Source organism: Anopheles cruzii, chromosome 3 (genome assembly GCF_943734635.1).
Source record: "Anopheles cruzii chromosome 3, idAnoCruzAS_RS32_06, whole genome shotgun sequence".
Classification (NCBI taxonomy): Eukaryota; Metazoa; Arthropoda; class Insecta; order Diptera; family Culicidae; genus Anopheles; species Anopheles cruzii.
In genome coordinates this window covers 78,806,968-78,834,607 of record NC_069145.1, presented here as the reverse complement: position 1 = coordinate 78,834,607, position 27,640 = coordinate 78,806,968, and the positions used below count along the sequence as shown (strand labels likewise).

Sequence of the window (27,640 nt, the reverse complement as noted above, 5' to 3'; positions counted from 1 at the left end):
ACAACCGTTGGGACCTGCGGTGCAGAAGACAGATCTCATATAAAAAAGTTTATTTGCATTCCGCTGGTTTCGTTGGCTTTTGGTGTCGGTACAACAAAGTTTACTTGATAAATTTACTATACTTTGTGATCGCACTTTTCCCACCAGCTTCTAAAATGAAAATGAAATCCAGCCGGTTAATCTCCTCGAGCCAAGCCCTTTCGGGCTATTTTAAGGGGAGATCCGAAAACCCCCGTAACACTCACCTATCGTGCGTCGCAGCAAGTACAGAAAAAATGCTATTATCAGGTTCATGATGATGGATTTTGTGGAAAACGATGCAGTGGGGTGTCTCACTTTGCGGTCCAGCTTTTCCTTCGTCAGCTTATCGTCTTTCTTCATCGCTGGGACGCCGGTGTGGCCGTTTCTGGCTGCAATGATCTGGTTGAATGTTACGAAGCAGCACTGGCGGCGAAGAAATGCTACGCTAGATAAATTCCGATCAATACTCCTAACCCACCGGAACACCGGAGAAACCTGGAATGTAAAATAAGCAAAACGAGAGGTAAGGGGTGTCAGACACGCATCCCACAACCGAGGCACTGGAAACGTGATTCAGGTAGTGCCGCCGAACGTTTCAAGTTCAATCACTTACCACCGGTGCCGTCATCGTTGTCGTCGTCGCTGACACACCATGCGCCTCCATCGTTTTGAAGGTGGGTGCAAAAGAGTGGCGCAGCGCGAGGGCTCGAGCTCGGACTAGGTAACGGTGCTACTAAATTGCGTACCAACAAAACACACTAGTGCACTAGAGAAAAACGGCGGTGGCGGTGATGCAGTGGCGAACGGGGTACGCTGTAGTTTTGGGGAGATCAAATCGGAGTTCCACGCCCGTCAATCAGGTGGCCAATTTTACCGGTGGTGATCATCACTTCTTATGCTTACCGTTTCCAGCTCGGGTTGGGACAACATGGCGGTCGACGACGGAGTGCTTAAGGGGTGCTTGTGGAGAAGAGAAGGTGTACGAGATGCTGGCGGTGATCGTGAAGCTGAAGCTAAGGGTGCAGAACGAGGGATGGTGATTGACAAACGGGCACGATACGCACATTTGGGCTTTTTAGTATACACACACACACACAGTAACTCACGGACAGTGCTCTGTGCGGTTTGTTCGATTGTTACATGTCGGGCTGAGCGAACCCTTCGTAGATCAGGTAGAGCAATAGCAGTAGAGAGATTAGTACGAGAAAGGTGGTCATCAAGTTTCTTGTTTCACTCATGGTAAGTTTTTGATTTTGAGCTTCAAATACGCAATTTACTGGAAAAAGTGGTTGTCGGAAAAAATGCGGGGGTATCAATTTAGTTGAGACACTGTGTAACGACCACCGTCGATCGCCGATCGCGAAAGGAAAACTTACACACTGTCGCCTACGCGGGAGATGGTTAGGTGCGTTCCAGACCGAAGAAAAATCAATACTGACAACATATTCGAATGGACAACAGATAAAATTTCTAAAAATATCGCCCGTTTGGTACCGAGAGAAACGTTAAGACGTCGTGTTCTTATGTTCAAAATGTGTGTTGGGAAAAATTCGACGCCGTTATGAGGACGCGCGTTGCTAAAAATACTAAAATCAAAGTTTATTGTTTTTCTTTCCCAAAAATCCACATTTACCAGTCAATTGGGACGCGTTCGATGCATTAGGGGCATGTAACTTCGCAACAAAGAGCGAGATAGACAGACAGAAAGCAAGAGAGGGAGAGAGAGAGAGTATGTGTGTAGATGGTATGTGTCTCTTTGGTGAGAGGTTATTTGTGAGGCTCGTGTTCCATTTTTTGTGCACCTAACTATTGCGCGTTCCATCGCTAATCAGCGCCAGCATCACCATCGTCATGCACCATTCACAGTGATTTTTGCGATCACAAGGAACATTCGTATCCTTCCACGCGTTGTATTAGCCACACACGATCGTGTCGTTATTGGGTCACACGTTCACAAAGATACACCACCTTTTTGTTTCTTCGTGCCCTAAGTGCAGCGCTTCCTCAGTCACGGCCATTCAATGGGCACTAAAATGCGTGTCACATCCTTGACGTTGGGTTTTAATTTTCGTGGAGCCAACCAACTCAACCAGGGTGCTCTTATCGGGAGGTACTTTGTTAATCGAACTAGAGTGAAACAGACACCCAATCCAACCAAAGATGCTGACTTACAAACACCGTTTTCTTCACTCTCTGCGATTCGCACCAAATGTTGGTTCATCTGACGAATCTGCAAGCTGTTTGCCCTATTCGATGCCAAACTTTGTCTGTTCCCTTACATTCCAGTAACACGGACAATTGAAAATGTTAACTAGCGCTGTGCAGCGGCAGCTTATTACATAAAACTGGGTGTCCCACCGGCCCAACGGTTTCCGATGAACAGGAAGGAAGCAGCCATTAAATCAATATGCGATTGCGGCGACACGGCGTATGTACACACTTGGCTAATGGGTTATTTTTGATTATCGATTTCACAAACATCATGAAATTGGTCTCGGGCCCAGCTTCCAACACACGAACGGCGGCCCGTCCCGTCCACTCGCATGCGGCATCATAATTACAAGCTACAACTGTCATGTACGCTTAATCGCTTTACCATTTGTAACGTTTCTCTAAATAGGCCAACCTTGAGATCATGGTCGTCACCAAGACACTCGAATTGATATTGATGAGGATCGATCTGAAGAGTTATTACGCGTCTGGCCAAACGCGCGCATAGGAGGTCCGGCACTTTGTGCTGTGTGTGCGCGCGCCATGCAACGAACAACATTATCGATTGCCAAATCTTTCCAGAATACTCGCCGAGTGCCAAGTCTGTCCAGAATAATCAATAACTGTCTGTTTTCATATTTTGGTATAAATGGCGGAACACAAAAATGTTTTACCTTTTTCCTTTCCCAGCCCGTGGCTGCGCAGAAGATCACGTTGGCTCCTTTTTGGGGCTTAAGAACAAGTCATCTGCCCATAGTGATCCTTGACAGTGATTGCCATCCATATACTCTGGGAGAGAGACTGATCGTATTTCGCCACAGTATATAAATATACATAAATAACTGCGCACACATGGCTTTGGGCGGCGCTCCCTCCCGTTTCTCCTACGATAAGGTCAACAGCATTTGATATTAAATACGCCACTACAGCGCACACTGGGACACTCTGGCTCTCGCAAGTGCTTTAAAATGTTACTCCTTATAAAGCGTGCCACTTCCACCCAGTACAAAACGTATCAACTGTCTGCCTAGTGTTTGCCTCTATTCTATGTCCTGGGTGGCACCAATCCCTACGAAGCGGAACGTGTTCGTGCTAGTCAATCCGTTTGCGATCATATGGGTTTCGGTACTTATGCGGTGCCCCGAAATCCTGATCCTTATTGATTCCCGTTTATCTGCTTCCGAGCAGAAAGCGAGCAAAGCGAGACAAATATTTCAAAAATTTACAAGCGTCGTTCCGTTTCAGTAAGCACCAAATACCACCTATAAGTCAGATATATTTTTAGAATAACATCCATGTAGTGCCTGCCCTCCATCCGGTTCTTGTTTTCCGATGACGCTATTCCTTCCCTATGCGCGCGTTGTTCCGAAAATGAGAAATTTCTCCTGTTGATAGCTCCGCGGCACCGTCGTTGTCGTTGATCGATTAGTGGTGTAACATTGTTGTGGAATATTATGACGGAAACTTAAGTAAATTAAGCTTAGGCTTAATTTTACAAGCTTGTGCGATATGAAGTAACGATCGATTCCTGAAATCTGCCGCAAAAGAAGTGAATCATTCTATAGAGCGAAACGTTTGTAAAGTTAAATACCCTTAATTATGCCCACGAAACATAATGTCATCAAATGTTGTTGTCATTATCATTTAAGAGACTTTGAGCATGGCGTTTCTTTCATCTCTCATGTGAAGAACTATCCTCGTCTTTAAAGAAAAAACTTTAATGTCCATCGTCTCGTTATGGGAAAGCAATCAGTTGCCAAGGTGGCATCAGACTAACCTACACCGGAAGACACGTCCACTCCCGACCGTAGTCACTCGCAGAATTTACTGAGCATGCAAGCCAATGTCATCAAATAATGTAGAAAAGTCTATACACAAAGCATTTATTGGCTCTTCAATCGAATGACTTTTATTTTCCTGCCATACACATACACTCAACATACATTTTCTTTGCTAGTTAACACCTGGACTAAAACGTCCCGGGCCTAAGAAAAAAAACCGCGTTTGTTGTTCAAAATTGACTTTATTTATATCAACGTAATCTCCATCAAGTAAACGTAATCTCACACAATCATTTATCTGTTACTTACCGGTGAGTTTTTTCAGGTCTGCGAACAGTCAGTTCAATAAGTTTTAGCTGTTTTGTTCAATGGCTGTGCAATAAGTTTTACGGTTCGATAAGAAAATATACAGGGTGAACCAAAAAAACTGCAACAAACTTCAGACTGCTGTCATTTCTAAACCTCTCGTCCGACAGCTGTCAGATTTATACCAGTGACAGTTCATTATATTGTTTATAAGCGTGCAAAAGCATTTTGGTGGCAATTTTACAGAAAAAAAGTTATTCGTGATGGAACTCAACCGTAACAGTATGATTTCATTATATTTGGCTGGAAAACCACAAGTGGCTATCTTTAGAGCCCTCCAGCATTTAAATGTTAATAAATCTTTTGTATCTCGTACCATCGCTCGTTACAGTGATACTGGTAGCGTAGCCTGACGTCAAGGAAGTGGACGAAAAAAAACAGCAACATCACCAGAAATGGTTCGAAAAGTGAAGAAGCGACTTCATCGAAATTCGTGTCGCAGTGGCCGAAAAATGGCTCGTGCGCTGAACATATCGCAGTATGCCATTCGGCAAATATTGCAAAATGAGCTTGAACTAAAGCCATTGAAGTTCCAAAAAGTGCAAGATCTTACCGATGCACAAAAAAAAGTTACACTCGAAAGAGCCAAAGACTTGCTTCGCTTGGCCGCAAGTGGTGAACTGGCAAATTTGGTTTTCTCAGATGAGAAACCATTCGTTATCCAGCAGTTTGTAAACAAATAAAATGATCGTGTTTACTTGCCAGAGAGGTCATCTGAAAATTTACACCTTCGGTTGGCCACCAGAACTCAAGCGCCGGCCATGGTGGGGGTGTGGGCCGCCATAACAGTCCATGGTCGCTATCCGCTCGTATTATTCGACCGTGGCGTCAAAATAAATGCCGAATATTATCGCAAAATATTCTGAAGAGTGTATTGGAGCCTAGGACACGCAAACATTTCGGTCGCAGACCTTGGACATTCCAACAGGACTCAGCCCCATCGCACTCAGCACGCGCCACCCAAGAATGGTTAAAAAATGAGGTTCCTCGCTTCATTTCCGCCACACAATGGCCACCAAAATCTCCGGATGCCAATCCTTTGGACTATTGTGCCTGGGGTATTTTGGAAAGCAAGGTTGGAACTAAAAAATACCAAACTGTCGATCACCTCAAGCAAGCCCTTCGCCGAGAATGGGACAAAATACCGCAGAGCCACTTGCGGGCAGCGTGTGATGGTTTCATTGGCCGTGTGAAGGCCATAATTCGTGCCAAAGGTGGCCAATTCGAACAAACCTAATTTGTTCTAAAATTTTATGAAATTTCCGACATTTTTTGCTTTCATTCAATAAAATTGAATCAAAAATGAAAAAAATATGGCGTTTTACTTTGTTGCAGTTTTTTTGGTTCACCCTGTATGTGTTGTTTGAAATACGCTTTAGCACTCAGTATAGTCTCCCTGAACGTCTATGTACATGTTCGAACGAGATTTCAATTGACGAATTCCATCGCTGAAGTGAGAATCTGGAAGGGCTTCATAATACGCTTCCAAAGCTTTAATGGCCTCATCAATTGACGAAGAACGCTTTCCAGACATTAATTTTCTTAGGTCTGGAAACAGGGCAGGCCAAAATTGGTGAATACGGTACCTGCTCCAACCATTCGAGATTTAATTTATGGAGTTTTGCCATTGTCAAAATGTTTTCAGGACACGGTGAATTGTCCTGATGAAAAAGAACTTTTTTCTTCTGCAAAATGGATTTTTTTCACGAATTCTTTCTGTAACCTAATCGTTTGGTCAACATTTGGCTTACACTGCCCAATTAGATGCCTAGGGTTTCTACTAAATCTCGTTCAGTGACTCAACGATTTTGTTTTACGATATCCTGTATTTTACCTACGTTTTCAGGTGTTCCTGCTGTTTTCGGACGCTCTGGACGAGGATCGTCTTCAAGGCTTGTACGACCACGTTTAAATTCAGCAACACATTTTTTTACTGTACTAATTGAAGGAGAAGAGTCCGTATATGCTTTCGACATTCGCTCATAAATTTCATTTGTATTCAAGCCTTCCAAAAACAAAAATTCAATCACTGCACGGTACTTGATTTTTTCCATTGTAAAAAATACTGTGGCGAGTGTATACTAAATGGCTTGTACATTAACAACGAAGTGACAGATTTAAATGAAACTTCACATAAGTTGTGAATATGAAGAGCGTACCAACATTACAAAATATATTTGGGCTAGTAACAGCGCCCTCTCTCATTGAACCGCAAAACTTATTGAACCACCCAGTATTATTACCGTATTTTTCAATGTATAACGCGCACCTTTTTCCCAAGTTTTTTAGCTCTAAAATCTGGGTGCGCGTTATACAAGGGTAGTAAAAATTTGGTCTCTTCTAAACTTACAAATGTGCCCTTTTAGGTACATTTTTATGGTCGTATTCCGTGGTTAACATCTGTCAATCGTGGTAAACATTGTACCAAAATTGTTGTTTTCTGATCAAATGGAAGGAATAAACCTTTCAAATAAATGTTCAACCAATAAAAAATATTCAGCCGTTTTTGCTTTATAACCAAATGAAATCATGTATCGTTAAAGAAACACCCTGTAGTATGTCTTTTGCAATGTATACGCATTTTATCTTTAGTCTACTTTAGAATATTTATAGAATAATATAGATTTTTTTAGATTATTTAGCATAATACATTATTATCATTGGGTATTTGTTGGATATAACATATCTGAAAAATGTACAATAAAAAACTTTTTTTCCACATTTTTTCTCTTAAAATATGGGTGCGCGTTATACACGGGTGCGCGTTATACATTGAAAAATACGGTACTCAACTACTCGTATTAGGCTTTGACTCTAGTTTTTTCACTCACGACACTTTTTCAGCGGACCATCTGAAAGTAAGGAACATGGTATCAGCTTCCGGAAGAACAAATTAGATTGCACTTATAGGGGAATAGTCTCTAGCATCAGAAAAAAAGGAGAAGTTTTTGATAATCATAAAAATTCAGTTGAAACACGGAAGAATACATCATATGCGTCAGAACACGAGGATAGTGAGGGTCGCAACCATAACCTACCTTCCTATTCGATGAATCCACGACGGCGTGCTACCTGAAAAATAATTAATTTCAAGAACTTAGTACGGGTACAGGACGGAAAGAATCATTTCGAAGCCACTGTAAGATGTAGCATCAGAAGTTTCGTAAGATTTAATCATAAAAAATCAGGTGAAACACGGAAAAAGCATCACGTGCGACGGAAACAGAAGCAAGAATAAACTTCAAAGCTTTGCACTTACCGTTTCCGGCGACTATTTGGATTGCTATCTTTAATTATTTCACGCAAACGCCAAATACGTTTTCAGCACACCTCCTGAAAGTAAAGAACATGGTATCAGCTTCCGGAAGAACAAATTAGATTGCACTTTAAGGGGAATAGTCTCTAGCATCAGAAAAAAAGGAGAAGTTTTTGATAATCATAAAAATTCAGTTGAAACACGGAAGAATACATCATATGCGTAAGAGCACGAGCAAAGTGAGGATCGCAACCATAACCTAACAGGAGCGAAGAATGAGATTCAAAGCATTGCACATACCGTTTACGTGGTGTATAAAGTTGATCTTTCAGCGACACTCGAGCACATGCTACACTTTTCAACGCTTTCGGGACGGAATGGCCGGTATACAATACTTGTGACCCACATGTGGACGATGAACCCAAACAATGGCGGCAAATTTTTCTGACACGTTCGCTACAAGAGCCAGTGTTGCCATCCAAATTCGTCTCACTTCCAACTGACATCCGACGAAATTACTTCACTGACGCAACTTGAATAATGGGCCGTACTTTTTATTATATTTAATTCGCCTGTTTCGTTGCCACCGAACGTTAGGAGATTTTTTTTTTAAATAGTATCGTTGCAAAAGTTTTTGTCGATTTTAGGTTTAAACAGAATACCAAAAACCTCCCGTAAAATACGCCAGACTCTAGTAACGAAAACAAACCCTTTGCAGGTGATTTAAAGCAAAAAAATAGGTACCGTTATTTCATTTTTATTCCTTTTACATCTACTGAATGTTAGATTGGAGATTCGAAGACAGCAAAACATAGTCATACTGCACCGAAAATCGTTATTGTTATCAAACATTAAACTGTGGTTAGATTAGTACGTTTTGAATAATGAAATTTAGATTTGTTTCGCTGAAAGCAGGACCATTGCATTAATTCACCCTTTGGTAGGTAAACTACTAGTTCGTGTGCAAAGATGAAAAATAATATTAGATTTGATGTGAAACGCTAGAGCTACACATGCTCACGAAACACGTGCTCGAGCAAGCATAGAAACGGACTAGGACAGATGCAGGCCGATGTTCGAACGATCGAGCCGTCTTTCAGAGCACAACTCAACATGCCCTCACGGTTTTCCCACACTCAAAGGTCGCTCCTTCGGAACGGGGTGGTGAGAAAAAAGCCACACAGAGTGGCCAATCCGCGCAGAATTTAGCAGATTCCCACAGGAACATATACAGCTGCTTAAATATCGCACCGGTCGATAGGGGCGAAGGGTAACGGCCCGTTGACACAAAACAGGAGGGGGAAACACGGATGACCTAAGCAGACGGACGGAACGAAACAGTAGTTGTATTTTTGGTAAAACAGCTGTTCCCTTTAAAAAAGAAACGCGATTAATGTGATACATTGATCAGAACAATTTGTTAAAAATAACCGTTTTAAACCGTATAGTTCAAACGCAAAAACACGCGCAAATGAAATGGTGTTGGAACTGAAAATGGATGCCCTTTGCCATAATGCCGTAGTTATGCGCACGTGTCCCTCATTTTAACGAGCACGAGACACGTGTCTCGTGCACTTAGAAACCCTTAGGAGCATCATGGCCCTATCGATTAGGTTATAGGTATAGCGAAAGGTTCCACGAAAACATGAGGCTAGATTGTACCCGAATCGTTGATAACAGAATATTTTTGTATAAATCGTAATGTATGAAACGAAGTAAAAAGGATTTGTATTTTGTAGGCTGCAGTTTTTAAAATGGGTTTTCAAGAAAGTAAACAAACATCTGAACGAAACCAAGCATCAGGGTGGTCAGAAAAATTGAGATAACGACTCCGCTTTGTTTGGCAACGATCAACAAACTTTGCCGCACTTTATGTGACTGCCCTCCTTCTGGAGAAAAAAAACGAACTCTCTTCAACCCATCGTAAATATTATCGAGTGTTTATCGGACCCAAAGAAGGATGGAGAAACCATGTTTACCAACCAAATGACCATCACCAGGCGCAGTAGGGAAGATGGCGCAAGATGGTGATATTCATCAACTCTTGGTATATCGTATATTGCCGAACGACTTCAAATTCGGACTTCAAAGAAATAACCTGCAACTCCGTTGGCTGTGAATGAATTTCCGAAAAGTAGCCACCTTCTGATTGAACGAAGGTGTGCTCTGCAGGATGTCCTGTAGCTGCTGCTTGCTGGTTAAGCTTGAAACTAGCCTTGACGTGATTATTCACCAGCACGGTTCAGGTTTTTTCTACTTCCATGCGTGATGGCCGGCTTCCCGGTTACATTCCATTCCCACCGCAGATACAGCAGCAAGAGAAATCACTCCGAACTCGGTCATTCATTCAACAGGACTCTCTGCTCCTGCTGTCCTTATCTTCTTGTGCAGTCCCATTCGTGTACATGCACAGCATGAGCTACCTGAAACGCTGCCAGACAACGAACCAGCGTGTATACGGCCCCGAACCCGGATGCACGGGAGACAAGCGGAGGAAAGGTTGCATCGTCATTTAACGCTCATAACCACTTAAACACCTGCAAAGGACGATGGCAAATTATCCCTTTCCAAGCCCCCATGTAAGCGTCATGGGAACGAAGGTAATTTGTATAGGAGGCCCCGGATAGTTCGCCACTGTAAAGTTATACCTGTTTTTATGCCGTGTGGGAAGTTTACGAGGAAATTTGACCATTTTCGAGAAGGTTTTTTACTGCTTCTCGTGTGAAATTGCCCATCGGCCATTGTTTTCCCATTTTTGGTGCCTTTGGCAAGCAACAGTGGCTGAGGTAGACGTGCCTAGAGCCTAGGACAGATAACGCCGAGATCTCAAAAACTTAATTAACAAGGGCTCGGATTCAAAACTAAGTAAGGACACAATGTCCCAAAATATTATGATTTTAGTTCACTTCACTCCACCCAAATCGGGATCCATTCCAATCGGGATCCAACAAGACGTGGTTAAGCAAACAATGGAAGGCCAAATCTGAGCGAAGCATTCCAAGAAGCGAGCTGATAATCGCCCACGGCCAAAGGGCACCCAGGGCGGCGGGCGAAGCGTAAGAAAAAGGCATGACCGTTCCTCGGTTTTTCCTTTCCACAATGGTCCGCCTTTTGAAACACTTGTGTTTGCGCGCGCGGCAAGGAAGCGCGAGGCAAGACGGTGGTGCCGGCGACGATTCAACAGGAAACACCAAGCTTCGCATAAGAACCCGAGCGCGGCCTACACATCGCCGGACGCGGAGCCACCTTAAAGAGATGAACAACCCCATAAAATACACTCCATAACTCCGAAGAAGAAGAATGCATCTCACACGAACTGGCTGGCTTCGACGTTGGCTTCGTCGGGCGGCGGCGTCAGCGATCGAGGGCGGATTCCAAGGTGAGGGAGAGATTCATAACTTGTTTTCTCATGCCTTCTTTTGGACCCGCTACTTTTGAACTTTCGACGTCTGCACTCCTTCTCCCTCATTTCCCTCTCTCTCTCTCGCTCTCTCTCAGGAAGGTGACGCTGCGTTCTTACATCCTTTATCTCGTTCTGCGCGTTATGCTTTACATGGTTCCTGGAAGCCCAGAACTCACGCATGTAGACCCCGAGCAAGGGCCCTATCGCTGGGTTTGCTTTCGGCTGGTCATTCGCTTGAACACTTGTGCCTTGCCCGTCTCATCACCTCCGGGAAGGCTCCTTGGTGGGCTTTGTTTGCATGGGAGATTGTGGCTCGCTGGCTGGTGTGCTGTGTGTGTGTGTGTGGGAATCGAGTCCTCCCAGGGTCGGGTTGGGCCGGTGGTTCCTTGTTCTTGCTTTCTCACACTGCACTGCCCTTCTGCGGCCGTACCACACTTGCATACAGCAGCAGGGAGGGCCGCGGTCGATGATACGGGGGTTTAAATCCACTTGTGAACGCCGAGGAACATGTTTTGTGGGCTTTTAATAGAAAAATGTTCCCCGGACGGCCGCAAGAAGCGCGACGACCAACGGAGAGGAAACCTTTATCCCCCGGCCCGGTTGGTCTTTAATGAAACAATATTACATGTACGTTTGGAATATCGTTATTTTTATTTTACCGATGAATTGTTTTTCAAAAAATCAAGTCTAGTATGGTAACAGTTTTTCCGCCTAAAACCATACAAAAAGCGGGCCATTTCCTTTGCCCTTTCGCGGGGTGGTACGAAAAAAACGGAGTTTATCTGATGTTTTGACACAAAACGGGAGGGCCAACGGGGAGAGTGTGTCAAAATAGCAATGCAGAGAGCGAATAAAGGAGAGCGCGCATCGGCGCCTTTCGTGGGAATTACCCACCGGACAGCGGGGCAGGGGCATGCGCGGCGGCGGTAGCGTGAGAGCGGATGGATGATTTTCGCTCCCTCTCTCTTCGTCACTGGTTCTCTCTCTTTTTCGCTGGATTGTTCTCAGCGAACGGCGGCGCGCTCAGCAAAACATTCCAAAGTTAGCTCTCGTGAGAGGAGGTCGCGTTCGCTGCGAATCCGCTTGGTGTGTGATTGAACTGCTCTTCTCCATCGACTCGTTGGTGTATTTCGCTGGCAAAGTGAAATCATAGCAGGCCTTCGCGGGAAGAAGGATCAAAAGTGCTTGTGACCACCACCACGGGTTGAATTGTGCGTTCTTTGGCTGCGAAAAAGTGAGGACGAACCAGCAACATCACCACCACTCGTACCGCCGTTTCGTGTGCGCTTTAATTAAGGGAAGTGCGTGGGGTCGTGTTTGTCCTGCTCCGTAAAAGCAAGAAAAAAAGCTACAATGAAAGCCATCACGGCCGTCTGTGCTACGGGGGCCTCGGTTCCGGCCATTGCGTCCGGGCGCGTCCGGCACCGCCACCGGGAGGTAGAGAACGGACCGGAAATCCAAATGTACCTGTCGAAGCTAAAGGACCTGGTCCCGTTCATGGCGAAGGACCGCAAAATGTCCAAGCTGGAGGTGATACAAAACGTTATCGACTACATCTGTGAGCTGCAGAACACTCTGGCGCACGCCGATGCTTCGGTGGACGCATCTGCGCCGGTCGAACCGAGGCAGCCCTTGGGGGTTCGCCCCTCCGCGCCCAACACCATCCTGACAAGCAGCGGCATCACCACCACCACCACCACCACCACCACCAATGGCAGCAACGTGGCCAGCGGTCTCATGTCCACCTCCACGACAAATTCCAGCTCTTCTGCCGCCAGCGAAACGACGCAAGCAGCGCCATCATCAGCGGTGGTACGTACCCAGAAGTATGCTACGCAAATAAGGGCAGCCATCTACGATGACTCTCTATGGGTTGTTATGCATGCACCTGCAGCAAATGTGTCGCATAGCAAAGGCGTTGAATGCTGCATTTCGTTTCGCTGTCATTCACGCCGCGCGCGCCCGTCATCCAAGCTAGCCTGGCGTCGCATAAATTAAAATCTAAGCTTCCCCGTCGTCGTCGATGGCGACGGCGACGTTTGCTGTTCCACTCGCCCTTTCGCACATCTCCACGTCGTCGTCGGGTGCCTGATGTCTCTCCCAAGTGTGGTCCAAGAAAATCAACATTCGTCTCCTGCTCTCACACACTCGCTTACCACTCTCGCTCTCCCGCTTACTCTGTCTTGCAGCCGTCTCGTTCTCTCTCAGCCTGGTCCGTAACGAAAGGGTGACCGCCGCGGCGCGCGCGGAGGGGTGCGTTTTAACGGCGCCAGTGAGCTGTGAAGCAAACTGACTCTGCTGAACACCTGCATTTCCAGAAGATATTGAAATGAAGCCACTAACACTGACTAAGGTTGCCCTGCTTGCCACCGCGGCCGCCTCTGCGGACAGTGTGTGTATAGTTGGCACCACCACCCGGCATTAATAGACGAAGGCGCGCGCGCGCGGACTTGTGTAAACAAGCGCCGCCATAACCGCCGATCTATTCACTTAACCTATTTACAGTCAAACAACGCCACCAACGCCGTGACGTCGGCCCTCTGTTTTGGCTACCCATCTGTTCCCGTCTTGGGGCCGTTATTTATGAACTTTCGGGACCGGATACTGCCCACCGTGGTCACCGCTGCCTGGGAACGTACCTCCCGTGTCATTCTAACCATTCTTTGCGCCCGGTCACCCGGCTCCTTAATTCCCCTTTCGGAAAGTACCACAAGGCAGAGAGTAGTTTCTCACGTGGCCATTTGGCCATGAAAACTCCTTTGCACGGCACTCGATTCAAGAGGGTCTCTGCAGTGGGTTGACTGCTCGTATTTAGCAATTTAAATGCGCTGAAGCCGCCCCCCGGGGCCCACCGAAATTGGCGTCGGCCATTGATTCCGGCGCGCAGACAAATGTGTGTTATGTATATTTTATCACCCGACGGCCTCACCCTAAGGCGAACGGAATCCGTCAGGCGGTGGCGGCCGCGGCATCATTTGAATGTTGGCGCCGCGGCGAACCATTTTCCTGCAACTTTCATCTTTTTCTTCGCCCCCGGCCCGGCGCGCAGTTGCTTTTGCAGATATTCGCGAATACTTCTTTGTGCTCCGCGTTCGTTCGGATTACCTGGCCACGAACACAACCCGCCGTAACAACCCCCCCACACGCCCAATCTCGCCCATTTTCTCAGGTACCGTTCGGCTGCAAAGCCGCGAAGAGAGAAACGAAAACGATCACCGCACCACACTGTCCCCCCGTGGCCATGGGGCGCGAGATCGAGGTCTTCGAAAACGCGCAAACGGGGCGCGCAAAGATGGGGTTGGTTGGTTGGTTGGTGTCTCTCCGATCACTCCGCCGCCGGGTGCGCCGTGCCTGCCACTCATGGCCATCAACTTGTGTGAAGAAAACGATTTAGCGGAGGTTGGGGTTGGTTGCGAAGATGTTGGACGCGGCCACAAATGGTCACGACTCCGCTGACCGCGCGAGCGCGCGCGCAGAACACGTGTGCCAGCGTGGCCCCGATGTTTCTGTGGGCGCAGACTTGGCACCCGGTGTCTCGCGGATTTGTGGTCCAAAATGCGACTTTCGCAATTCCGCGATCCGCGACCGATCCGCGGGGCGTTTTTCCAACCCTGGCCTTTGATTGATTTATTGACGGGCAGAAATGGGTTCACTAGTATAGTAACTCGTGGCCACACTCTCTTCCGCGTCATCCGGTCGGACCCGCGGCGGTGAAAGAGAGCTGTGCGGGAAATAGAAAGTCACACTCAAGTCAAGGGGCGCATGATGCGGATACTCCCACGAAACTGGCTCCCTTTCCTCGTCGTCGGCGACGGCGACGGCGGCGGCCGTCGTATCTCGGCGGGGTCCTCATCATCGAACCCCTCTCGCGGGCCGCTTGCGGTCGATCTCAATTAAGATGAAGCTAGCTAGAAAGTGGTATCAGTTTTTTTTCCGTTCCCCCCCCATTCGCTTCTTATCGAGTCCCTGGGGCCGGCCAGATGCAGGTGTTCGAACGCTGTGGCGTGTCCGCCCAAACGCCCCACCACAACACAGCACGCAACGCAACGCAACGCAAGGCAATCGCAGTGAACTAACGAACGTGGTTTATTTTCTTTCTCTCCGCCGACAGATGAACGACCAGAAAGAGATGCCCTCGTGCTAGGACGGAGCCGTGGCACGGAACCGTCTGTAAAAGGTGAACCGCGTCGCGTTTCGTCATGCTATGGCGGGGTCACTCCGCGTCTCCCGATTGTAGCGGTGTGCAATAAAGCCCCCTTCCGATCGCCCCGTCCGGTGTTGAGAAGAACCTCAGCGAAGATGAAGCAAAGGAGAGTAGAAGGTACGGGTCGTGGTCCACTTCCTCCCCGGGGGGGCCTCTCTCGGATTGGGGCCTCGGTGGGAGCGAACGAACGGGAGCGACTGGGCTTCGAAGGGGTTCCACAAGCAGGGGGACGGAAGCTGGCAGCTTTTGTGTGTGATGGACGGACCCCCCCCGGACACCCCCTCTGGGATCGTAGAATGTAGAGCGAAAAAGGCCAGACAGAAGTAACAGAGGCGCGCGCGCACTATAATGATGCAAAAGGTAACTTTTAATTTTAATTCCATTTAATGTTCTGTGATCAGTAGGAATATGTGTGTGTTTGTGTGTGTGTGTGGTTTGATGATAACGCACAATGCAAACGATTATGAAGCGAGTAAAAGATACACTCAAAAGAGAGCGAGGACGAGGCAAGGAGCTTAGGGTCACGCACGGACACGGACACGGAAATGGCGCTGAATCTGTGTAGGGTTTTCTTTTACGTTTTGCTTACTACTCACTGACCGCGCGCGTGCAACTCATGTGTATAGGAAATAAGAGACTTTCAGAGAGACAGACAGACCGAGACAGACAGAGACAGAGAGAGGGAAAGGTTGAAGATGTAATAGGCCGGGGCCATTAATGGCATCATTTCTCGACGCAGCGCACCTCCCCTTGCTTAAGTTGCGTACTGACACCGTTGAACTTCGCATTAAGTAATCCTTCCGTATCGCGTCTCGGGTCCCGCGCCACGCCCGCGGGCAGAAAGAAGTAAATTATTATGAATATATAAATTGTTTGTAGTACAAGAAATGTCGATGGTAAATATAAGAACTCAAAAGCACAGCCAAAAGCCTCCGCATCGGTTCGCCCATCCGAAACAAGGTCATACCGTTCGAGGAGTCCGTGGCCACATTCTGGCGATAAAATCGCGCCCGGCGCACCCGGGAGTGGTTGTTGCACGTGTTCCGAATCTGCCCGCGTTGAGTGATGTCCCCATTGTGTGCCGGCGACGCCCGCGCGGCCGCCGGGCGTTGGTGTGATGTGTGTTGGGCCCACACCCAGTTCGATCCACAGCGTCACGAGCGACGGGAGTGCCATTCAGGCGCCGCAGCCGCCTTGTCCTTCACGCCGTGCGGCGAGCCGTGCAGCTGCAATGATATGTGCCGCACCGCGGGCGCGGTACATATAGTTCCTGCACAACACACCCGGCCCCGGGCATCAGCGATCAGGGACCATCTCGTCTCGCGTGAAGGGTCAACGGCTGCGCGCGCGGAATGTGTGATGTTGAAAAATCCAATCCCATTCGCCTAGGGGGGCGCCGCCACCTCAATCTGGCCAATTTGCTAATGTCGGCCGTTGGATTGGTTCGGAAAGTAAACTCAACCCGATCTGTTGTGACCGACCCACAAGGGACTGGGGTTCATTGTTTTTCCGGCAAATTACCCCGGGTGCCGGCGCAACGGCGCAAATGCCGGTGGACGGCGGGACGACGACGACAGCAGACGATGCAATTAGTGACATCTTGTTTAACGTTCGTCGCGGCCCGGCCGGAGGAAATTGAACAGTTGGTCCAATATTTGCCCCCTGATAGCGCGCCGGCCGGCCGTGCCAACTGTCGCGGACCGGGCGCGCCAACGTTGCATCTGCCAAACTCTTGCTCTCTCCACGGCCGGCCGGCCGAGATCATCCGGGGCCGGGGCCGGGTTCGCAAACCCGAACCCGCACGACGCATCTGCCCCTGAATCCCCTCCGGCTTTTCTAATACAATTTGCCTGCGCGCAGCTGCTCGCACTCGCACCCTCTCGCTCGCTCCGGGGTCGCCGGGGAATTCGGTTTTTATTACACGTTTGATGTATTAATTTTCCACGGAGAGTGCAATGCTCTCGAGTGCCGCAGTGGTGGTCCCCGTACGGATTGTGGAAGGGCCCTCTAATGGAGATTGTGTGTGCCATCCGGCGGCGGCACCCCGGAAACCAATCGGTGGCCGGCAAACCATGAAAGTGCGTCATCAGAAGACAATTTTATGCTGCTGCTGCTGCGGACACACGGACCGGTAGGAGACATCGATAAGGTAGAAAATAGAGCGTCTTATCAGCCCCTCCCCTGGGGCCTCTTTCCTTCAGGTCGAACACCTGCGAGAAAGGTGCGCGGGCAAAAAACAACGGAACGGAAACACCGCGGCACTCTCAGGGCATGACTTTGCGACTCACGCCACGGCTACGGTTCCTAAGTACATTCGTCGCGTCACCCCGTGGCCCGCGATAGCAATCATCGGAGCCACAGAGTACACAAGCACTCGGCCGCGAAGGTCCCGTATGATGCGGTGACGCATACCACTTTCTTACCCCGGGGACACTCAAGCAACCTTTCGGTGCACACGGCGGCGGTGATAAGAAAGCTAAACTCCACTATCGGCACAACGGGGTACAACAAAACACGGCGGCCGCCATAAACCCGCCCGGTGGAACAGGTGTGCCAACCACAGGTTACGCCACCCCGAGTTCGGCCGCGAGTTCGAGTGTACCCGCGCGCTTATCGGGGCGCGCACTCTCCTATCACCAATCAGGATCCGTGCCGTGGCGTGGCGTAGACCTTATCGCGGTGCTGTACCGCGCGCGGCCGGCCGGTAATTAATTCCGGTAAGCCGTCACTTGGATCTTGATTGTGGAATTGTCACGGAATCACCGTGGTGTAAAAAACCGCCGTCCCGATAACGGTGGGCCAGTTTCTCGATTCTGGTCGGACACCTGGATGCACCCGGTTATCTGTTTCGTGTGGTCATTCGATAGCTTTGTGCTTTGTGGGATTCTTGGGCTCTTGCACGTGCCCGGAACGGATGGAACGGATTGCTGCCAATGGCCACCAATGGGTTCAAAAATATTAATAAACTCCCCATGCATTGATTGACGCAATTTCTTCAACCCTTGGCCGGTTTTGGGTGCTCTCTGTTTGGCAGGCGGCCAACCCAGGCGGGCGTGTGTGAATTCCGCCGGCAGGGTGCGGCTCGTTCCGTCGTGACCCTCTCTGGCAGTCATTTTCTCACACTTTCTACGAGACGGCAAGGCAAGGGGACGTAGTTACGTCCCGCTGTGTCCCGGGCGGCGTTCCTTTCGCCGGAGAGACTTTATAAGTATTCATGAGCGATGGCAGGGACTGTTGCTGGCCAACGATGAGGGTGCGCCGTCGGCCGGGTCGGCACTCGAAGTTTCGTGAATTACTGCCCCATTTCGCTCGATTGCGACTCGATGCTTGAGTTTGGAAGCGGATCCCTCCTGCCGCAGGATCTTTGGGAAAATTGATTAATTAAGTGACACACCGGCCGTTGACCACCGGTGTTTCGGATCAACCTGGTGTATTTCGCGTCCGAAAAAGGTTCGGAACGGTACGCCGAGGACGGAATGAGAAATTAGATTATTATTAAGTTTCGGTTGCCTGGCCGCGCGCGATAAATCTGTGTTCTTCGGCTCCGTTCACAACTCTTCATCACCGGAGCGCGGACCATCTGTCCTCGGAAACAGAAAGGGCTCGGATAAGTGCATTAGTGAAGCGGCAGCCGGAGCAGCGCATTTCTGTTCCATTTGTTTTGTAAACACACACACAGCGGCGAGGCCATTGCGCATTCAATTAGCGATCAAAAAGTGACTCCTCCGGTGCCGAAGCGCAGATGTGAGAAACGGGAGGGCCCGGAACATCTGGTGTTCCGTGTCCAACTGGCTTCTGGGTTCACGGCGAGGCGCGCGCGCGCGATTCAGATTCTGATTCGGAATATGAATTACTTACAGCGAATTAGCTGCTCCGGCGCTGCGACTGTATGATGTGTGTCCGCGTACGAGTTCTGGCCCCCGTAAGGCTTTAAGGACAATACACGTCACCGGCCACGTGTTGGCCTCATTAACGAGCTCTATCCTACCCCGTCCGGGCGGGGGGACCTTTTTGGACGAGTTCGATATCTGACCCCCGCGGGAGCGACACGCGACCAACACGTGACCGTGCGGCGCGCGCATCGGCACCATCTCGCGGCACACTGTTAGTCACCAATAATGGGCCACTCGGGCGTCGGCGGTGGATTGTGTTCACCCCACCACGGGGGACCGGTTCTACATTTCATTACCACACACACAGAGAAAGCAATTGAAGGGGCCACTCGGCGCCATTTTGATGCTTTATTTCAGACAATGGCTTCTTCACGGATGCTGCTGCTGCTGCTGTCTCCGCAGGTGCCGTGTTCCGTACGGCCGCACGGTGAAGTAGTAGAATATTTCCACAAACGACAGCAAGCTGGCGCCCACGAAGAGACCCGTCGTACCGCCGACCGAGACTGGCACCAAGGGAAGGAACAGGAAGGGATTCAGCGTCAAAAGAAAGGCGCTCCGGCACCGCGAAACTCACCGACCAGATCGAGACGGCCGCGTACCACGTTGCGCTTGTAGCGCTCGGTCGGCAGAGCGGACAGTTTGATTTCGATGGTCGAGTAGCGCCGCTCCGCGTCAAAGATGCTGGCCCGCGAATCGTGCACGATCCCGATGTCCAGCTCGGTGCACGACGGCAGACAGTCGCAGACGACGCCCTTCCGGTTGCCCACGGACCACTTCGGGATGACGATCGTCAGGTCTTCGTAGTGCTCGTTCAGGCACATCAGCCCGGACATGTTGCACTTCAGTGCGGGATCTGCGAGAGGGACACACACGGTTACGTTTCGCCCGGATTGCCCCGATCGGATCGGCCGGTCCGCCTTACCAGTGTTGGGCATCAGGTGGTTGGTGCAGTTGCACACCCGCAGCTGCTTGTCCTTCCGGCACTGCACCGAGCAGGCACTGTAGCTGTAGAACCGGTGCACGTCCAGGTTGTTCTCGTCCGGGAACCGGCACTGGCGCTGCTCGACACTGACCTGCTTCGCTTCCGGGTCGTTCTCGATGTCCTTGACCGAGATGTGGCGCCGGTACGCGATGTAGTGGTCCACCAGCAGCACGTCCGATTTGGGCGTCACAAAGCTCGGTACCTCCTCCTCACCGATCGTGTACACGTACGCCTCGGTCAGCACCGTGATCGTCAACCTGCCCGGGCCCGTGTGCTTGTTCGAGGCCATATCCAACCGGAACGCACCCTTCTTTGGGCTTTGGGTCTGCAGCGAGTTGACCGCATAGCAGAGACCCAGTTCCGTCTCCAGAGGCAGAAAGTAGCGGCAACACTCGAACGACCGCCCGTTCCAGGAGCAGTCCTCCAGCGTTTCCTCACACGAGCTGCGCACCAGCCGGGCGTAAGCGGTAAAGTTGTCCGAGAAGCAGTCCACACCGCGCTCCTCACCCGTACACTCATTGATCGTGTGGTACGATTCGCCCCGGAAGTAACCGATCTCGTTCAGGACCTCTTCCATCGCAAAGTCGTGCTCTTCGCCCCACAGCCGGTCGGCGATGGCCTGAATGCGCTCCATGTTGCGCATCTCGCACACCACGACGGCCGGGAACCGGGTGTTCCAGTCCCGGTAGCTCGTCTCGACCACGAACGAGATGGCGCTGGTTTGGAACGCCTCGAGCGAAGCGTCGATCAGAAAGGCCGACCCGACCCACGATACGATCACACAAGCGAGCCAAAAGATGCGTTCCGCCGCGTGGTACGAATCATCGGCAATGAATTTGACACCGTGGAACGTCGAGTTGACCAGGTACTCTTTGACCACGGCAGCGAACCGCATGCTGGTGGCGGCTACGGACGGATAGAGACTGGAGCGCGGACACAGAGTGTCCGATTATTCGAACCCGAGCCGAGCAGTGATTAGAATGGCGTCATTGTGCGCGTACCCCATGTATCGTGAATATTTTATTAGATTCCATCCCCCCTTTTCACCGTTAATTACAGCCGCCGCCGCCGTTAGCAGTACACTTCGACGAGCTCCGTTAGCATCTCGGTCAGCCGCTCGCGGTACGTTGGATCCTCGGCGAAGGAGCGCAGACAGATGCGGGCTTTCTCCGTGCCACGCAAGAACCCATCGAAGGTCTCGGAACACTGGAGCATGCTTTTGGCGAAACGCTTCGGAATGAGCGTTAGGTGGCTAAAGAGCAGCGTTTCGATTAGGCCGGCCAACCGAAAGTGCCCACAGGAGTCGTCGTACTGGGCGCGTGGTAGCACCGTCTCGGGGGCCATCTGGCCCCCCGAAAGCTCCTTCTGGAGTGCAGCGTAATAGTGGTCCAGCAACGGTTGGGCATTCGTTCGGCGGAACTCACGCACGGTGCAGAGCGTCAGCAGTGTCCACACATCCAGGGCCGGTGGTGCGTAGCGGGCCAGCTGGAAGTCAACGAGCGCAGCCTGAACCGGGAACGCCGCCCGAGGACTCGCTGCAAGTATAGGAGGCCCGCATTAAGAGGATTCAGTTAACGACACCGGCAGCCGGCAGTATATGGCGATCGACCAGCTCCGACAGCATGTCCGTCATGAGCAACCGATAGTCGGTGTACTGTGTCCACGCTTCGAGGCAAATGTCCACACCGTCGCGCTCGCAGGCAACCGGCTCGCTGCCCGGCAGGCGGTGCTTCTCGCGGCACCGGGCCACCAGCTCGCCCGGCAGCATCGTGACGTGCCGGTACAGGACACTATCGATCAGCCCCGCCAGCTGATACTGATCGCACGAGGCACGGAACGTCGCGAAACCGTCCGGTGGAAACACGTCCTCACGCACGTCCCGATGGAACCAGTCCAGCTCGGCGCGCAACGCCTCGTAGTACGAGTCGAGTAGCTCGTCCAGGTGCCGATCACGGAACGCACGGGTTGTGGTGGACGTGAGCAACGACAGCACATCGTACGCGGGCGGAGCGTAGCGCGCAATTTGGAAGTCGATCAGTATGCAGCTCGCGGGCCGAGAACCACCCGGTGCGGACCAATTGCCCAGATTGAGCACCTCGTACGGATTTAGTTTTTTCAGCGACGAACGCTTACGCCGCCGAAAGGAGGGGCCACCGTTGGCGGCCGCTGCCGACGCCACCGCAGCCGCCGTTGCTGCAGCCGCTTCCAGCTCGACCTGATCCTCACGATCGCTGGCCGTTCGCTCACCTTCAGTCAGGTGATGTCCTACGGAGAGAAACAAACTCTTATCACAAGCCGCTCGCTCGGAGCTCGGAGAGGCGGTGGGTGGTGTACCATCGTGGGTGCTGTCGGGGTCCACACTCGTCGGAACCAGCTCGTACCGGAACATCACGTTGTTGGCCCACAGATCGCCATGGTTCAGCACGTTCCGGTACACGGTGGAGGGTTTGGAGAAGTCATAAATCTTGCGCACGATAGCGGGCACCTTGCGCAGTATCTCGTCGAGTCGGTCCGACGCGGCGTACGCCTCGATGCGCTTGATCATCTCACACAGCACGACGATCGCGTTGTCCAGGTTCAGCTTGCGCACGTGATCGCTCTCCTCCACGTATGCGTTCTCGTTCAGATAACCGACGAATAGCTTCGGGATGGGCGCTCCGGAACGCTCCTCGAGTATGAGCGAGGAGGCGTGTAGCTTCGCGACCGCTTGAAGCGCCACCTTGAGGTGGTCAAAGTCGAGCAGATTCTTCGTGCCCTCCACGATGCTGTATCCGTCCGTGCGGAGGTTCTCGAAGACCACCATCCGCTCGTCCTTTGTGTAGTACGCCGTCGGAACGAACTGACGCGTACCGATCATCACGTCCTGCAGCCGCGGGATCAGGTGTCGGTAGAGCAGAATCTCCTTCCGGAAGCAACCCATCTCGCGGATGTAGTCCGCCAGCTTGGGCACCGTCTCGGGTAGCACCTTCAGGAAGAAGCTAATGTACTCCTCCTCGGCGTATTGCTCCTCTTCCTCCGGCGTGTAGTGGACCATCTTTTCGCGCAAGTTCACATCGAGCAGATAGTGATCGCCGAGGTACCCGATCGGATCGTCGCTCAACCGGCGCACCTGATACGACACGAGCCGGAACTTGCCATTCACCCGGTTCCGCTTGTCCTTGATGTAGCTCTTCACAACCGCCTCAATGTCCTGCTCCGTAAGACCGATCGTCAGCGGGTCCATGGTGTCAACTGGCGTTGGTGCGTCGATTTGGGCCACCCAGAAGCTGCCACCGGAGTGCGCCGTTCCATAAATCACGCCGCAGATAAGCGGTGTGCCTGTTGACTGAAAATATCTCGCTCTCGGTGCCGTTATCATATACGATCGTCAGGCAAGGGATCGTGGAAGGGTGGCGATCACAGCAGATTGTCACCGTTGCCGTCTGCGAGGAACACGATCGGTTCGGTGTTGTTGCAGATCAGATTCATACCGTCGGCCTCGATGCTTTGCAGGATGATCGGGTTCGAATCGATCTGGTAACAGATCTCGTCCAGAATCTCCTCGTTCACCACTTTGTCGCCAAAATCGGGCTGCACGACGTTGGTCGTCGGAGATGGAGCTTCACGCTCCGGTTGGTCCTTCGCGTGGTGCTTTGCCTGCGTATGGGCCTGAAGTCGTGCCCGCACGCCGAACTCGGCGCTACACTCACCGCACCGGAACGGTTTGCCAAAGTGCTGATAGCTGTGCACCTTCAGCTGCTGTTTCTGTCGGAAGGAGCTGCCACAGACATTGCACCGATAGGGCCGTTGGCCACTGTGGATCAGCTCGTGGTCGGCCAGGTGGCTCTTCGTGGTGAATCCTTTCGAGCAGACGGCGCACGCAAATTTACGGCCCCCATCGGTCGATTCGTGTTGCTCGAGATGTTTCCGCAGAAAGCCCGCCTTGGCGAACGCCTTGCCGCACAGCTTACAGCGGTGCAGTTTGCCCGTGTGCAGCGCCAGGTGGGTTTTGAGGGAGTCCTCTTTGCCAAACGCACGGCTGCAGATTTGGCACGAGTGCTGACGGATGCCGGCGTGCAGGACCATCTTGTGTGCGTTGAGCGAAGAGCGGCGGGTAAAGATTTTCGAGCAGAGGTCACACGGAAATGAGTTCTTCCGTGTGGTGGCCTCGCCATGCTGGTTCCGGTGCATGGTTTCGTTGTGTTCCTTAAGCAATCGGGCAGTACTGAAGCGACTTTCGCAGGTCGAGCACCGGTGTTCCGCTCGCTTTTTGGCCATACAGCGGCTCCAGTCGTCCGGGGCTCCTTGACGGTGGACTTTTGAAACGTGCCCCGAGCGGGATGCCTTGGAGGCAAAGTGTTTATCACAGTGCGGACAGTGAAACCGGTGATCCGGTGCCTCGTGGTGCCGGCGGTGGTGAACCTCTTCGTGGCGTAGTAGCAGCTTACGCATCTTGAACATTTTCTGGCACACCGCACACCGGAACGGGCCCTTTACGCACCGTGAGTCCGGTTCGGGATCGTCCTCACCGAAGTCCTCCCGCAGGCGTTCCGGGTGGACACTGCCCACACTGCTGCTCTGCTCCAGGTGACTGATGATCTTCGCAATGCTCGCTTTGGTCTGTAGCTCTTCGTGCGATTTTTGGGCCCGTGCCCGAAACAGGTAGTACTCTTTCAGCACGGCCACACACCGGGCACAAATTTCGCTGCTCAGTGGCACGAGCGATAGCTGCAGGACCGCCGAATAGAGCTCACCCAACGGAACGGCCGATCGGCCGTGTGGAGGAATGCCGTTTTCGTAGCATTCTTCGGGCGGGAAACTGCAATCGATCGTGACACTGTACATAACGGTGGCCTCTGATAAGCAGCACAAACACAATCCTTCCATCGTGCCAAGCTTCTTTACGCTGATTTCGCTTCCACCAGAATAGTGTCCTGGAGCTGAGAAAAGTCATAACATCCTACCAAAACAAAACAAAGCGGGTTTATGCTCCCTGGTTGGATTCTGTTGCATACTCACCACGTGAGGAAAGTGAGAATGAGCGAATGTCTGTCGCTGATTGTTTGACAGCTGCAACTCACGCGTTTGAGTGTGCTTCTCACGCACTCGCCGACGTTTGTGTTTTCATTCGGCACGGGATTGGTTTCTCACATTAAATTTGTATTTCTAGCTAAAAGTAATATAAAAAATAGCTATTTTGTGCGTCACAACGTTAATATAATTAATGAAATACAAAACAAACAACAGACACGGTACCGCGTTCTTAAAGAACTTCCGCACCAAACCTAAAACTGTCCAATTTTTCTACAGTAAATTACTTTTTAGCCTCGTCCATGGTCTAACATGGTTTGTCTATTGGTGCAGTATAAAGTTATCTACCAGCTGCGTTATCATATCGCTGATGCGTAATCGATAGGACTCGTACTTTTCGAAGCCCCGTATGCTCGCCCGCACAAACACCGTGGAGTTGGTTTTGCACTCGAAATCATCCGTCGCACTACTGTCGTCGTCCCACTCGTAACAATCCTGTTCCGGTGGCCAGTGGAAGTACATACAGCTTTCAATCAACCCCGCCAACCGGTAGTGCGCACAGGACTCAACGAACGTCGTCCACGGGAGCACCGACTCCACATCCAGCCCGTTGGCCGCCAGGTACGCCCCCAGATGGTCATAGTAGACCCGCTTCCAACGGTCCAACAGCGGATTGCGGAACGTGCTCAAGGTGGAGATCATGATCAGCGCCATGACGTCGTACGCCGGTGGGGCGATGCGTGAAAATTGAAAGTCCACTAGCTTCGCATCGATGGGTCGTGCTGGAAAAGGAAAACGAGATCGATTAGGTCGGCGTTAGGGGCGGCGTTACACATCCATCCATCGCACCGTTACCAGGTTTCGTCGCACCGTTATCTTCGTATCGGAACATGATGTTGTTGCACCACAGGTCACCATGATTCAGCACATTGCGAAACACTTTCGAGGGTTTGGCAAACTGGTAAATTTTGCGCACCAGCACCGGAATCTGTTCCAGTATGTGGTCCAGCTGGTCCGACTGCCGGTACCGGTCGATCCGTTTCGTGAGCTCGCGCAACACCTGTATGCAGTTTTCCAGGTTGGTCGTCCTGACGTACGAGTCACGGTTGATGTAGACATTTTCTTCCAGCATGCTGCGTGCTGCCCCGTTCCGGCCGAGCCTTCGGCAAGTCTCGGCCAGCGGTGTGCTGGTGCGCTCTTCGTGGATGATCGATGTGGCGTGAAGCTTCGCGATCGTTCGCAGAGCCACCTCAATGTGGGCCTGATCTAGCAGGCCCTGAGCTTTCATCATACCGTAGCCTTGCTGCGTTAGATCATCACAAACGATTAGCCGGTGGTCTTTGGTCAGCAGAATGGCCGGAACGAACGGATCAATCGCTTGCGTGTGCCGCACCATTTCCGGCAACAGCTTACAGTACACGTCGATTTCCTTCCCAAAGCACCCCATCTCGACGATGTACTCGGCTAGCTTTGGGTTCGTTTCCGGCAGTAGTTTAACGAAAAACGACAGTTTTCGGACCGCACTGTGGCCACCAGCTTCGATACTTTCACTTGCGGCCCCATTCACGACGGTGGCCGCTGGTGCCAGCTCAACGCACAGCTTCAAGTGAGCAGCCAAGTAACCGATGGGTTCTTCACTTAACCGATTTACCGAGTAGCCTATGATTTGGGCATCACCACCCTTCTGGCTCTTTTCCACCACCCTCCGCACATCCTCGTCCGTCAGCACTTCCGGCGTAGGCACCACATCCATGTCCGTCCGGGGGGTCGTCGTACTGCTGCGATTGATGATTGCTGATTTGTGAAATGAGTTTCACCTCACATGCTATTCTCACTCGCTCGCTACGCTGGCATTCTCACTATCGAGTGACGTAAGAGTCAACAAACTGCTGCGATTTCACGTTCTCAACGGAGGCATTCCTTTGCACTCCGATTGCACCGTACAACTTTCACCTACCCAGCCCGCGGCAGACAACCTGTTGTTGGCCACCTGTCGACGAGTAGAGGGGGACGTGTTAACGTGTCCACTCGGTGCTGTATTCACTTCATCGGCACCAAATCTTGACCCCGACAGCTACTTTTAACAAACAAACACGGAATGCTTCATGAGTTGACTTTCGCGGGCGCTACCTGCGTTAATGATAACACACAATACACTCGAAAACGCGGATGATAACGCACCGCAGAATACTCCGACGGGTCCTCGAGAGAGCATTACGGGTAACTTTGATGGATTGTCCCAACTCATGAGCAGAGCGTTTGCGTCAGCTGATTTTGAAGTTTCGCAGCCTGCCTTGGTAACTACTGCTACAGAGAGCTGCAATATGGCGCGCACAGCTGGTGAGGGTTATCATGCGTCACAGGCCTTTGAAACCGTTAAATGAAAAATCCCTATTAATGCAATTCATTCATGGCAGTATTTAAACATAAACAATATCTGCACGGAACGGCGTGCGTCATTTTTAAAGGACAAAACGAGGACAAAATTCGCCAAATAAAAGGAAACAATGGAA

The 27,640-nt window shown here is 51.0% G+C and overlaps 5 protein-coding genes and 1 long non-coding RNA gene across 8 annotated transcripts; 1 reads left to right on the top strand and 5 right to left on the bottom strand.

The window, feature by feature from the left end:
- Positions 1-23: 23 nt before the first annotated feature.
- LOC128273531 (uncharacterized) lies at positions 24-2,375 on the bottom strand. Its single transcript, XR_008269263.1, has 3 exons — positions 2,194-2,375; positions 246-516; positions 24-150 (listed from the first exon to the last, which is right to left on the bottom strand). It is a non-coding gene; the product is annotated as an uncharacterized LOC128273531 (long non-coding RNA).
- A 9,726-nt stretch (positions 2,376-12,101) lies between these two features.
- On the top strand, positions 12,102-16,154 carry LOC128271776 (DNA-binding protein inhibitor ID-3). Its single transcript, XM_053009412.1, has 2 exons — positions 12,102-12,850; positions 15,150-16,154. Exons 1-2 carry the CDS (start codon positions 12,392-12,394, stop codon positions 15,180-15,182), a joined length of 492 nt encoding a protein of 163 aa, XP_052865372.1. The 5' UTR covers positions 12,102-12,391; the 3' UTR covers positions 15,183-16,154.
- A 3,350-nt stretch (positions 16,155-19,504) lies between these two features.
- On the bottom strand, positions 19,505-21,012 carry LOC128271071 (pickpocket protein 28). Its single transcript, XM_053008505.1, has 3 exons — positions 20,058-21,012; positions 19,710-19,988; positions 19,505-19,638 (listed from the first exon to the last, which is right to left on the bottom strand). Exons 1-3 carry the CDS (start codon positions 21,010-21,012, stop codon positions 19,505-19,507), a joined length of 1,368 nt encoding a protein of 455 aa, XP_052864465.1.
- A 124-nt stretch (positions 21,013-21,136) lies between these two features.
- LOC128275613 (uncharacterized) lies at positions 21,137-23,340 on the bottom strand. Of its 2 annotated transcripts, XM_053014175.1 has the most exons (3): positions 22,452-23,340; positions 22,365-22,382; positions 21,137-21,652 (listed from the first exon to the last, which is right to left on the bottom strand). In XM_053014175.1, the coding sequence occupies exons 1-3, from the start codon at positions 23,338-23,340 to the stop codon at positions 21,189-21,191; spliced, it is 1,371 nt and encodes a 456-aa protein (XP_052870135.1). In that variant the 3' UTR covers positions 21,137-21,188. The 2 variants fall into 2 exon arrangements, with proteins under 2 accessions (XP_052870135.1, XP_052870134.1); XM_053014174.1 differs by having other exon boundaries at positions 21,521-22,382.
- Positions 23,341-23,513: 173 nt separating this feature from the next.
- LOC128271070 (zinc finger protein 2-like) lies at positions 23,514-24,983 on the bottom strand. Its single transcript, XM_053008504.1, has one exon. The coding sequence runs from the start codon at positions 24,981-24,983 to the stop codon at positions 23,514-23,516; it is 1,470 nt and encodes a 489-aa protein (XP_052864464.1).
- Positions 24,984-25,301: 318 nt separating this feature from the next.
- Positions 25,302-27,302, bottom strand: LOC128272504 (uncharacterized). 2 transcript variants are annotated; one of them, XM_053010327.1, is made up of 2 exons: positions 25,977-27,302; positions 25,302-25,909 (listed from the first exon to the last, which is right to left on the bottom strand). In XM_053010327.1, the coding sequence occupies exons 1-2, from the start codon at positions 26,878-26,880 to the stop codon at positions 25,449-25,451; spliced, it is 1,365 nt and encodes a 454-aa protein (XP_052866287.1). In that variant the 5' UTR covers positions 26,881-27,302; the 3' UTR covers positions 25,302-25,448. The 2 variants fall into 2 exon arrangements, with proteins under 2 accessions (XP_052866287.1, XP_052866288.1); XM_053010328.1 differs by having other exon boundaries at positions 25,983-27,302.
- Between the last annotated feature and the right edge of the window lie 338 nt (positions 27,303-27,640).

What these genes read in the sequence shown, in the direction of transcription:
- LOC128271070 (XM_053008504.1), bottom strand. Translation starts at nt 24,983, where the DNA reads ATGGAAGGATTGTGTTTGTGCTGCTTATCAGAGGCCACCGTTATGTAC.
- LOC128271776 (XM_053009412.1), top strand. Translation starts at nt 12,392, where the DNA reads ATGAAAGCCATCACGGCCGTCTGTGCTACGGGGGCCTCGGTTCCGGCC. An exon ending in CAGCGCCATCATCAGCGGTG is followed by an intron (nt 12,851 to 15,149) that starts GTACGTACCCAG and finishes CTCCGCCGACAG; the next exon opens with ATGAACGACCAGAAAGAGAT.
- LOC128272504 (XM_053010327.1), bottom strand. Translation starts at nt 26,880, where the DNA reads ATGGATGTGGTGCCTACGCCGGAAGTGCTGACGGACGAGGATGTGCGG. An exon ending in TGCGACGAAACCTGGTAACG is followed by an intron (nt 25,910 to 25,976) that starts GTGCGATGGATG and finishes TTCCTTTTCCAG; the next exon opens with CACGACCCATCGATGCGAAG.
- LOC128275613 (XM_053014174.1), bottom strand. Translation starts at nt 23,340, where the DNA reads ATGGACCCGCTGACGATCGGTCTTACGGAGCAGGACATTGAGGCGGTT. An exon ending in CCCCGACAGCACCCACGATG is followed by an intron (nt 22,383 to 22,451) that starts GTACACCACCCA and finishes TTCTCTCCGTAG; the next exon opens with GACATCACCTGACTGAAGGT.
- LOC128271071 (XM_053008505.1), bottom strand. Translation starts at nt 21,012, where the DNA reads ATGCGGTTCGCTGCCGTGGTCAAAGAGTACCTGGTCAACTCGACGTTC. An exon ending in CCACCTGATGCCCAACACTG is followed by an intron (nt 19,989 to 20,057) that starts GTAAGGCGGACC and finishes TCCCTCTCGCAG; the next exon opens with ATCCCGCACTGAAGTGCAAC. An exon ending in CGGCCGTCTCGATCTGGTCG is followed by an intron (nt 19,639 to 19,709) that starts GTGAGTTTCGCG and finishes CCTTGGTGCCAG; the next exon opens with TCTCGGTCGGCGGTACGACG.